This window comes from Eleutherodactylus coqui, chromosome 6 (genome assembly GCF_035609145.1).
Source record: "Eleutherodactylus coqui strain aEleCoq1 chromosome 6, aEleCoq1.hap1, whole genome shotgun sequence".
NCBI classification, from domain to species: domain Eukaryota; kingdom Metazoa; phylum Chordata; class Amphibia; order Anura; family Eleutherodactylidae; genus Eleutherodactylus; species Eleutherodactylus coqui.
This window is the reverse complement of record NC_089842.1, coordinates 139,491,757-139,504,277: the sequence shown is the minus strand read 5'-3', so window position 1 is coordinate 139,504,277 and position 12,521 is coordinate 139,491,757. Positions and strand designations below refer to the sequence as shown.

The window sequence follows — 12,521 nt, the reverse complement described above, 5'->3', positions numbered from 1 at the left end:
ATAGGTGCTGCCCAATCTTTCCGGCACATAATTAATACTATGTGCAGGAAAGACAGGGCAAATCCTAACTTTTCTCGCCCGTATAATTAATAGGCAGAAATCCCAATAGTGAAAACAAAACCACTGAAATATGTTGCAATCAGTGCTTTTCTTTTGTCCCGTTATGTTGTCGTGATTGTTTTCACCACCTCTTTTCCCAGCTGTGTTTTATACGGCCAGGAAAAGTTGGGACCTGCCCTATCTCTCCCGCATGTAACAAATACTACGTGTGGGAAAGTTCAGGCAGCACCTGTCTTCCCAACTCTTTTTTCAATCTCCTGCGCTCTGGCGCTGTAATGATTTTACGGCACCGGTGAGCCTGTGTGTCATCTAATGACACCAACATCATGCACCAAAGTTACAGCAAAGGGGGCAAAGTGTGGTGCAGGAAAAAGCATGTAGGCTTATTTATACTAGATTTGCTATGGGTAAATACGGATCAGTATTTGTTCAATAGAAAATAAAATATACAGAGGCAAATACTGATCAAATACTGATGACATATGGTTGTGATGTTATCTGTAACATGTCCGTAATTCAGATCCGTATTGTAAATTGCTACAATACACTCACCTGAAATCCGCCTTAGGGTGCCTTTGAATGTATATTTTCACATAGCATGACCTATTTTGTTACAAACTACGCACCCCGATAGGCCATTGAAGTGAATGGGCCGCGCAAATACGTGGTGAATGCGCAGGAAACCTATGTATTCACTGTATATTTGCGCACCATTTCAGTGGGCCCATCTGCGTTCTTTTTTGCGTGCCCAAATATGCAGGCATAAGCAATTTTCGATTGCGCAAATACGCAGCGTATTTGTGCAACCAAAATACGATTACGCCAGTGTGAATGAGCCCTAATTGTGACCCCTATAGTGGTTGCAGTAGTCAGTGACTCTAATAGTGGCCCCAGTAGAAATAACGACCCCCCCCCCACAGTGGCCCCAGTAGTAACAGGGTACCCCACAGTAGCCCCTCAGAAATATTAACCCCCCCTTCAGTAATATTAACCCCCCCTCAGTAATAATACTTACCCACCAACCAATATACTTACCTCCTCCTTGCTGTCAGTGCCGCTCCCCTTCTGCTCGTGCTGAGCCTGAGTGCACACTGACATCAGTGTGTGCGCCCGTCACGTTTCCTCCCTGAGTCCTCTCCTGCAGAACTGAGGGGCAGGGGGCTCAGGAGAGAAGGATCCCGGCTGCACACTGATATCAGAGTGTGCGCCAGGATCAGCGCTAACAGCGTGATTACCAGCGGGGAGCTGCGGCACCCCAGCTGGTAATCGCTTAAGTGGTCAGCAGCCGTCCGCACGCCACGGGCCATATAAAATGAGGCAGCGGGCCTTGTATTTGACACATGTGGTATAGCGGATACTATGTAGAGATAATAGTTAAAGGGACTGCTGTGTTTCACTAGAGTTGCAGCCCCTTCACCCTAGTGATTGATGGGGGTCCCAGGCTCCTAGTGAGTGATCAGACTCCCACTGGTCAGTAAGTTATTATATACCATACATTTTTTATGGTTGTAAAACTTGGACATAAAGATAAAGTGCTGGTCAAATGATTGGCTTTACCTACTAAGACACATGTTCTGCCTGGGAATTATGCAGCTGTCTACCAGTCCGATCCATGTTTCCGACACTGGTTGACATGTGGAGGATTGTATACCAGATTGCCTACACTTATGGCATTTGTAGACTAGAACTCAATTCCTGTTGGTGGTTTTAGTATGGATGGCAACTGTTTGAGAGAGTATTTAGAAAAACTGAAATATCCTTGCTATATGGATAAGAGATCTATGTAAGCATTATTTATATTAGTATATGTAACGGCTCAACCCATCCTCTTCTGTTATTGGACTGTAGTCAGTCAGTCTTGGTATTACCTACTTCTAGATAGAATTTGGTGACAACCAACATGGCTGTCCTTCCACCTCCATAGGGGCTGTCCTTTAGTATAGGTCATAGAATCATGAAAGATACATTTGCCTACAGACAAGCAAAGATTGTATCACCATACTGTATAAGGCCTTTGGCGCACTAGCGTTTTTTTTTCGGGCTGCACACTGTCCGTGTAATTCCATGGACAACACACAAAGCATATATAGCCTTTGGGGCTAGAAACAGTGATGTTTTTTCATGTTGACCAATGGTCCATGTGACAAACTCATGGCATGTCTTATTCCTGCACATTTCACGGACAAGAAGTAGGACATGCCAATGCATGTCAATGTACTGTGTTCATGTGCATTGGACTCACACCTCCAACTAGTGTGCACCTAGCCTTACTAGATAGATTTGCTGAGAAAGTTACGCAACAGTTGTTATGTGAATTCTAATGGCAGCCAAATCGGTTAATTCCTCAACTTTCCTTAAAGGTGATTCAACTAAGAAGCAGCAGATTTTAGAAAATGATTTGAGGATTTCTATTTATGGGTGACGGGTCTTACAAGAAACATTCCGCGATTAGTAGAAAAAACAGTACTGTTTGTATTTCATTGTTAACCTCATTGTCAGACTGTGTTATCTTTTTACAACACCATAGAAAGTTACAGTGCAGAGAGTCACAAAATAATATATTTCTTTCCTTTTTCAGCTTAAACTTTTCCACTCCGAACTCCTGGCTCAACTGGAACACAAGCTGGAGTTAGACATTAAGTATCTAACAGTGCGTAGTTTTGTCTTCCGTTCTGTTACATTGTCTATTGTGATATTCGTTCCACCTTCTTGGTATCGGGGGATTGTCACTTTTTAACTGATAGCGTTTCCTCCGTTATTCCCAGGCGACACTGAAAAAATATCAAGTTGAGCATCGTTCCAAGTCAGAGTCTATAGAAAAATGTCAGTCTGAGCTGAAGAAGCTAAGGAAGAAGTGTCAAAACAGCAAAAACCCTCAGAAATATGGAGACAGAGAGGTGCAGGTACAGCGATATCATAAATCTACCGTAGGAGAACATTGTATAAAGATCATGTCTGTGTAAAAATGTGACTATGGGTGATTTCACATCTGCACTTGGGTTCCGCTTTCCTCCCGTTCGGGGAGCAGGAAAGGGGAATACTCATGGCCGAACGTCTCCCTCTCCGGACAGAACCGAAGAGCGCCGGACGCACCTCATTGAGTGTAATGGGGTCTGTCTTCTGCCCTGCTGCCCGGCTTTTGGATGGAAGAAAAAAAGCTGTAATTTGAGCTGGATCTGTGACGGAACCTCCGACCAGAGGATTCCGATGTGGATGTTAAACTGGCCTAATGTGGGCAGAACTGTTAGACGTTGCCAGTGTTGTGGTATTGCACATTCCATGTAGCTGTGGTGGAAAGTACGCTCAAGGGTTGGATCAGGTATCCTGGGCTGGAAGATAGGTAGTACAGTAATTTAGCTCCGCTGAACAGCTTTTACAAGTTATATTCAGAATTTTCTTCTCTGGTCTATTCTGTTATTTATTGTTTCTGCTAAAGTTGGGTGCAGGACCGATATTTGGAATACGTGTGTTTTTATATAGTCAAATAAGGCTCCTCTGACTTCCTCATCCTTCCATCATCCATCTTCTATTCCACTTCCCCATGTAAATGTTATTGCTTTATGTTTGTAAACAGACAGAACAATATACATTAAAGACAGATCATTCTATGCACCATCTCCCCGAGGTGGGAGAAGAAGAAAAAAAGCTGTAGCACCCCACAAAGCCTCTAGGGTGCATATTCTCTATGCATAAATCTGTATATTTGTATGTTAGACCTCCATTCCAATATATTATTTTGTCCAAATGTATTTGTATTCCATCTGAAAACCTCAAGGGTTAGGTGTGAAATTCAGTTCTGCAGTATTATTTTCCTTGCCACATACAACTTACTATCTCAATTTTGTCAAAAAAAATTTAAAACCCACATTTCTTTAATTATTCCAAAGATACAATCAGATCAATTGGAATTCTAATTGCATAGATACTGTTCAATGTATCTAACACCTCCTCCAATGTCTGTGCAATTTAGGACAGTTTCATAACGACACTTTTTTTAATTACATATTTAGGGCAATCTTTTGAATTTCAAAGCCCCATTCTGTATAACCTAGAGCGTGTATAATGTTATCTATGTACAATATGTAATTAGGAGGTTCTCTGAGAAGAATAGGTAGATGGGGGGAGACTATGTCCAAAACTTCAAAACATCTTGCCACCTTCTCTGTTTTAACTTATCAAGTATGTTTTCAGTAGAGAAGTACTGAGCAGTGTAGATGTGATTCTAGTAGCTATAAAGACAGTGATCACTTACTAGCAGGCATACCTGTGTGAGTCTGCCTCTCTCAAGCAGCTCCCTTTCTTTTTCTATCTATAGACTTCTATAAGCAGCATGTATTATTACCCTCTTCCACTTTCTGCTCTCTATCTTGTTGTTTTTGTTACTAGAAATGGCTTTTTATTTGGCTATTTTCATATAGCTTCTACGGAACCATATATCAAGCTATGCACAGACTTATAGCCTGTGATAGCATAATCTTTTAGATCTCCACTTTCCCCAATTTTGCGGTAGCCTTCCTCCAGCACAATACACCTGGAGTGAATCTAAGCCCCTGAGAAGCCCATTTGGTGGGCGAAACGCGTTGGGGATTGATAGGGCATGCATCAAACTACATCTCCATCACCTGTGTGACGTATCACGACAGAAATACACGATTCTGGTTGACCAAAACCCACTATATATATATAGCAAAATTAGAGTTGCGAGCGTTACTAATCTGGACACATGACCAGATAGTACGTATAACCCTTTTTCCTTGGAGTATCAATCTTTTGTTACTTCTCTAGAAATATATGTTTGTTTTGTTTTTTCATAGTTTTTATTTGGAATCTAATAAAAGTTAAATTTTAGCATTTACCCAATTAGTAAGCTTTGTTACTAGAAATGGCTATTGCTTCACAACAGGCAGTGGATGTCTGATAGAATTCAATATTTTCTATATCCTAACACATTAGAAATTTGGAATCCGACATCCAGTCTGCCTCTAGTGTAGCTAAAGAAACTTTGTCAAGGGTCATAGAATCTGGTTGTTTCTATCTAGAGTAAGTCTAATTCTGCATCCCCTTTGATGACTGTTATGGGTGGAAAAAGAGTACATGCAGACATGGCGTAAGACCAGACCTCCCTCTACTGTACCTTCTTGAAATTATTTCATTGCTAATCATTGCTCTCTTCCTATTCCAAATATTTTCCCCAAATACTGACTTTATAGTTGTCAGATAGTCAGGGTTCATTGGACTTCTTCATCCTCTCTTTTGTACCCCCAATGTAAATTTGCTGAGTGCCTGGAATAGAGGAGTAGATTTCTTTAATATGTGGGTTCCTATGGGAGGGACCATAGGGGCATATTATGATTTGTGTATACATTATATTTAGTGCTCTATTAAACAGAACAGGGAATAGTGGTGGATGGCAGTTGCTAAGTGAATGGGTCCCTGTGTTAGACTAATTTTCCTGAGCCTCCTGGCGCTACATGTAAAGTAGTCCCATGATGGCATCCCCGGCTGGGTAACAATCAATATGGTCACCACCATTACAGAGGTTCAAACCTAGCTTTCTTAAATTCCTGAATCGAAAATCTACCTAGTTTTGCAATGATATAGTGAAGTGGAGATTTGAAACTTTGAGGAATGAAGAAGCTGAAGAAAGCCCTCTTGTTTTGCTGAGTTAGGCCAGCGGCACACAAACAGGTCGGATTCCGCAAGCGGATTTCCACCAGGGAAGACCTGCAATTCAGTGCGGAAGTGAATTGCGATTGTTTCCAGACGATCGCAAATGCAATCTTTTTTCCTTACGGACGTACGTGGATTCACGGTGTATCATCTGCACGAAAAAAAAGATCACAAGCAGGTAATTACATAAGAAAGGTGCCCAACCCACTGGAAAATCCCTTTAAAAGAAGCGATCGCCCAGACGGCATTGTCTTGCACTTTTGTCGTGGTGAGAGCTGTTGCATTTGCTCTTACAACCACTGCTCTCCATAGGCCATGTCCTTTAGGCTTCTTTCCAGGTAATTGCTCTGATTGTTCTCCCAGATCACCGAAAAGTCCTCCATGAGAGCAATGAACCTGATCATATCGAATACCATGGCTGCTGCAATGTACGCCCATCTATGCCCATTCACAATGTAATTGCAAGTGCACTGCGATTCGAACGCTGCCATAGAGATCAATAAAGCCTGTCCTTGTGGATTTCATGCTAAAATAGAACATGCTGTGCTTTTTCTTTGCTCACGTAAATTGCAATTAACATCCACACATCTACACGGATTTGCGAAAATTCTATTATTTTAATTTGTGCGGAATACCACAGATCGTCCATGTGGGTGACTATCGTGGATTCTGCTATTTAAATCCGTTTGTGTGCCACCAGCCTTAGTCATTTTGGCATAAGTGACAGTAGGGATTGCAGTCATATTGACTGAATATTTGTTTCATCAAAATGTGATTGTTCTCCGCAAGAGAAACCAATTAATCTTGTAGATATGATACCAAGGTGTTTGATAGGGAAGGGACTATCTGGCAGTGACTTAAAGACCATTTATACAGCATGATCACTCCTTTGCTTTCATATAGGAGCGATCATCGCTCAGTGAATGGAGGTGGAGCCGGTTGGATATCTTCATAGATGATCGACTGCCTGTTTACACGGGCCAATCGTCGTTTGATTTTTATGGCTGCTCAATCCAAACTGCGAACTAATTGTTCGGTGTTCAGATCATGCAGGCATTTAGATTGAGCGATTAGCGTTCCAATTCCCACAATCCAGCAAGAATCTGAACGATAATCATCAGTGTAAAAGAGCCCCTACTCCCCTATCCTCATTGAAATAATCATGCCAATCCAAATGTGTATGTTTTGGGGGAGCCAGTAGCCCAGGACTTGACTGTCAACTCCAATATACCGTTGGGCCAAAATTTCTTATTTGTCCATTTTCACAGAAAAGAATATGCTCTCAGAGAATATTAATTAATTATTAATAGGGTGTTACTTTACTTAAATTTCAGGCCTGTAACTTTTACATATCCTTTTGCCTTAAACCTTATTTGGAAAAGGTCCTTGCTCAGGAACAACAGGGCTATATATAGAAGGCAGCATGTTCTACATGTTGGCACAACCCTATGTATGTCTATAAATGGTAGCGTATGATGTGCCATTCCATTGTCATTGGATAGAACCTTTTATACTATGTTATAGGTCCCTAGAGACCTTTGAGGTATCTAGTCTTAAAGGGGTTGTCCCGCGCCGAAACGGGTTTTTTTTATTTTTTAAACCCCCCCCCCGTTCGGCGCGAGACAACCCCGATGCAGGGGTTAAAAAAACCACCCGCACAGCGCTTACCTGAATCCCGGCGGTCCGGCGTCTTCATACTCACCTGCTGAAGATGGCCGCCGGGATCCTCTGTCTTCATGGACCGCAGGGCTTCTGTGCGGTCCATTGCCGATTCCAGCCTCCTGATTGGCTGGAATCGGCACGTGACGGGGCGGAGCTACACAGAGCTACACGGAGCCCCATAGAGAACAGGAGAAGACCCGGACTGCGCAAGCGCGGCTAATTTGGCCATCGGAGGGCGAAAATTAGTCGGCACCATGGAGACGAGGACGCCAGCAACGGAGCAGGTAAGTATAAAACTTTTTATAACTTCTGTATGGCTCATAATTAATGCACAATGTACATTACAAAGTGCATTATTATGGCCATGCAGAAGTGTATAGACCCACTTGCTGCCTCGGGACAACCCCTTTAAGATGAGGTCAATCTACCAAGGAGCTACTGACTAGATGCTGCTAGGATGTGGACTTTAAAAGGGCTTTATAATTAAGGGGTCACATTCACATCCTAGCATTTCCTGGCTGAGTTGAGAAACACATGGCTGCTTCCTGACCATCTCGCCGAGTGTTACGGAAACAGTCAAGGCAGCAACCTCAGCTATTTCCATGATGCCCCTCGAGGTGGTCAGGAAATAGTCACAGGTCTCGGTCGTGAAACGTTGAAATGGGAATACCGTTCTAGGATAATATACCCTATTTGGGCAAGTGTAGATAGTAGAGGGCAGCTCTTGGCTCTTTCTCCATTAGCATGCAATGATGGTGGGCACTGTGTACTTCTTCATTTTCCCTGCTGCTCGAGTGCAGGAAATCTCCCTGTGTAAAAATATCCCATTCATCTGATGATGTGGTAATTATTAGTAAACCTTCTTGATGTCTGATTCAATTCAAGGTCCGGGTACAAAAACCCGCTGTACAGTGCTCTCATCTATGTTGTAAATTGCATTTTCTATTATTCTGTAACTTTTTGGAAAGTTTTGACAAAAGTAACGCAAGCCCCATTCGTTGTACTTTCCTTCCAAGCTGAAGTCTTCAAATTATTATTTTAACAGACTTTTCAGATTAAGGTAGTCAAAGTTATTAAAACTATTTCCTGTAGAACTATTGACAGAGCATTTTGAAATGGTTAACAATATACAAGCGTCTATAACCTGTACTGGATGTGAAAAGGAGCCAGTCTTTATGTTCAACACATGTCTGGTAAAACGGCCAAATCCCACTAGTAATACAAGGGTTTTGTAATTCATTGAAATCTTGTGCTGGATCCAGCCAATGGTGCATACCAGTGCTTAACCGTTTAGTGTAATGAATAGCGATTGAAGCATTTATGTAGCAGGGCGGCCTACTGGAACTGTGGCTTATGAGTGAAAGCAAATAAATATCAACAGCAGACATACAAAGACGGGATCAAAGAGCTTCATTCTCAGAACTCAGGCTGTGTTCCCTCTGATGAATCGTATGCGTGGCTAACCCACAATGAAAAGGGAATGCTCACAGCAGCCGCCCGGCATACAAAGTGCACGAATATAGACAGGAGGGGACATTTAATTTCTGTTTATCGGGATGTTGCTATTCCTTGTAAGGCAGTGGAGCCAATACTAAAAACTAATGCCAAGAAACCCCCCCGAGTACCAGCTGGAAAACCATCATAACTGACACTCATGCACAAATATGTGGTAAACTGCTAAACACAGAAAATACTTTGTTCCACGTTACGTAGTCATTGAATGTGTAGGTGTCAATTATTTTTTCTCTAGTTATTCCAAATAATTAGTAGTGTCAGATATAGATGTTGTTGTCATAGTTCCATTGTGTCTGGCCAGCATTAGCTGTTCATAATTGTATGAAATATTAGGATGGCTAAGGAAGGAAATATCAGAGGGGTGTCCCATCAGGACAGACCTTTTGCTTATATCCAATTAGGAAGGGGCTCCCCGCTCGAGACTTGCCATTGATTAGTAGAGGGAAGAGCTGCTCCAAAGAGTGTCTTCCACTGTGTAGGACACGGAACATCAATGTATTGTTGCATGGTCGTTCATCCATTTGATTGGGCACAATGTTATACTATCTGTCCTCCGCAGTGACAGCAGACTGCTGAGAGTTTTATCTGAGGAGTTCATTTAGAAAAGGCTTTGTCAACCCTGTTATGTTGGCTGCATATTTTGAAAGAGAGACCTATGTCTGGTTCTTATATTACTCGGAGTAATGGGACATTACGTGCAAACCATCTTGTAGATATATTTACCCTCAAATTCTTTAATACCATATATAGTTATGAATGTGTTGAACACGGCCACAAGGATAAAATTATGTACAGACCTCTCCAGCCACATTTAATTTAAACGAAAAGGTAATTAATTAATAAAGCTGGCATAAATGAAGAATGGTATGGTTGTATGGCCAACAGTCTTTTCTTCCCATTCTCTGCCATCAGCACTGTGCTGTGTACGTGCCCCAACATGAGGTAAGATGAGTAAGTGGTCAACTAGGGCTTTATTGATGGAGGATAAGCAATTTATACATTTACTAAACAAAATTCACCAGGATTCTGGTACAAGTTGTACCAAAAAGGGGCATATGCGCCACTTACTAGAGATGAGCGAGCGTACTCGCTAAGGCCAACTACTCGAGCAAGTAGTGCCTTATGCGAGTACCTGCCCACTCGTCTCAAAATATTCAGGTGCCAGCAGGGCGCGGGGAGCGACGAAGGAGAGCGGGGAGGAATGGGGGGGGGGGGATCCCTCTCTCACTCTCTTGCCCTCACTCCCGCAACTCACAGCTCTCCCCCGCCGGCACCCAAATCTTTTGAGACGAGCGGGCAGGTACTCTCATAATGCACTACTCGAGCGAGTACGCTCGCTCATCTCTACCACTTACCTATTGTATGTGTTTTAGGGGCTTTTTAAATGGGAAGATGCAGCGCCACCTATTGGAAGGCATTATTCATGCAAATCAATGTTAAACTTTTTATACAAGTCTTGTAACAATGACTGTGAATTGTAAGCAAAAGCCAGAATAACCAGGAATGCTGACTTCCAATAGGTGGTGCTGTAGAGGTATTGTTCGATATTTTTTTTTTTCTTCCCATTTGCATATTTCCCAGAGGACCATGGATGGTCTTATAAGTCTCCTCACACATCTTCTAGATGCTGTCCTTAAGGAGATACAATACCCTTCCTGAGGGGCTTTTTAGGCACACGTTGACATTTTTGAAATGGCTAGAAAAAAAGTGAAGAGGTGTTATTAAATGTGGGCAACTTTTTTAAAATATTGGTTTAACATATATCAGCCAGGTGTAATGCAGAAGTATCTAAGGCTCTGTTAACATCTGCATTCATGATTTCCAATTACCTGTTCTATCATGGGAGCAGGAAAACAAAATCCATGCTGGGAACAGATCTGTCCTGTGATGGAACTGAACAGTTTCAGGCGAAGCCCCTTGACTTTACTGGGGTCTGTCCTGCTTTTGTCATGGTCTCCAGCATTTACCTGGACATGAAAAGCACAACATGCTCTACTATTTCATCCAGGAGTCGGTGCTGGATCTGCAACAGCGCCTCTGAATGATGGCTCCAACGCAGATGTGAACAGAGCCGAACGTGTAGTGAACTGCATCACATTTATTATAAAGCGATAAACTTGGTGGAGTTTGTGCCTGCCTGCTCTGCTGTTACCCTGTCTAAATTCATGCCAATATTAATACATTTGCCATATTGTTCTGTTTTACAATTATTTACTAACGTTTCCCTTGAATAAGAAATGTTTGGAAACAACTTTGAACAACAAATAAACTATATGTAGAAAACTTAGTAACTTATTTTAGAATCACAGTTCATCAAGTAGTATTCTCTTATGTGACCATCTGCTGACCAGATATGGACTTCAAAGGAGAAGCTGTCATACATTGTTATTTGTGGGATTATTCCTTTAGGTCAGAAGCTTAGCCCCAGGAGAATGGCATTATTCCTGCCAAGCCCCGTTTATAATTGTCTGCAGATCTGTATAATAGATCTATACTACCTGCCTTAATGACATGGCATGGCCGTTACTGGAGAAGCTGCTTGTATTGTATTCTACTAGTCATTCCTTTATGTTACCAAAGGTTCCTATGTATCTAATATGATTCTTGTTTATTTAATGTAGTGTTTATTGTATCAGGAAATGTGCGTAAAGAATAGAGAACAATGGCATTTTGCTCTCCCAAACTCCTTCAGAAAGGAACAAGAGCAAATGACATGACATCAGCACAGGAAACAGTGAGGGAATCCGCTCTAGAGGACAGTAACAATGTAACCAAGTACACACAACTTCCTCTTCCCCGATCAAAATAGAATTGTAGTCTTGCTCTGTGCTTGCTATAATATATCTATATGCTTGACACATGTAACGTACATCTGTTATTACAAATCCATATTCTCCATAATACTCTCTGCGAATCAATTCTACCATCTTTAAGGCTGGGTTTACATAGGGCGGAAATGCCACGGAAATCTCGCCGACTGTCCGCAGCAGGATCAAGCGGAAATTCCGTGGGATTTACGCAGCTGAAGTCCAGAGACATTTGGCGCGGGTTTTGAAAGCGGCTTATTCTACTGTTGCCATCTATCCACATAGAGAGGAGAGCTCGCAGCAGAAATGGCGATATAATTGACATGCTGCAGTGTGTCAGTTTCAGCACTTTGCTACTTAGGCTCAGGCTTAAGATTGCAGGTGGAATCTTCGTGCGGAAAGTCCGCACAGAAATTCTGCATCAATTCTGCCCCCTGTGAACCCAGCCTAATTATTAAATCAACATTCTGGTGTTTAAGTTGGTGTAAAAGTTAAAAGTTCAGCCGGTCTACCACAGGACGGGATGGATTCCACATGCGGGACCCTGCAGCAGAATCCGGCACTGATCTCTGCCGGTGTCTGCGTGTACCTGTCTTTCTTGTCCGTATCATTGGGGGCCACAGCCTAGACCATGGGATATAGCCACTGCCCTAGGAGGCGACACTAAGCAAGAAAGTGTTAGCTCCTTCCCCCTGGCTATATCCCCCCTGCAGGCACTCAGCTAATTAGTCTTTAGCTTAGTGTCTGCTAGGAGGCAGACGTGGCTATTCGCGGGAATCTGGGGAGTCGGGGCTTTTCCCTGGCTCT

At 42.5% G+C, this 12,521-nt stretch overlaps 1 protein-coding gene across 1 annotated transcript in view; it reads left to right on the top strand.

Moving 5' to 3' along the window:
• Positions 1-12,521, top strand: part of LOC136632686 (BAR/IMD domain-containing adapter protein 2-like) — a 106,984-nt gene that overhangs the window by 49,217 nt on the left and 45,246 nt on the right. Inside the window, exons 5-6 of the mRNA XM_066607732.1 lie at positions 2,639-2,710; positions 2,826-2,963. Of these exons, the coding sequence (XP_066463829.1) occupies positions 2,639-2,710; positions 2,826-2,963 (210 nt within the window). The remainder of the gene's footprint in view (positions 1-2,638; positions 2,711-2,825; positions 2,964-12,521) is intronic.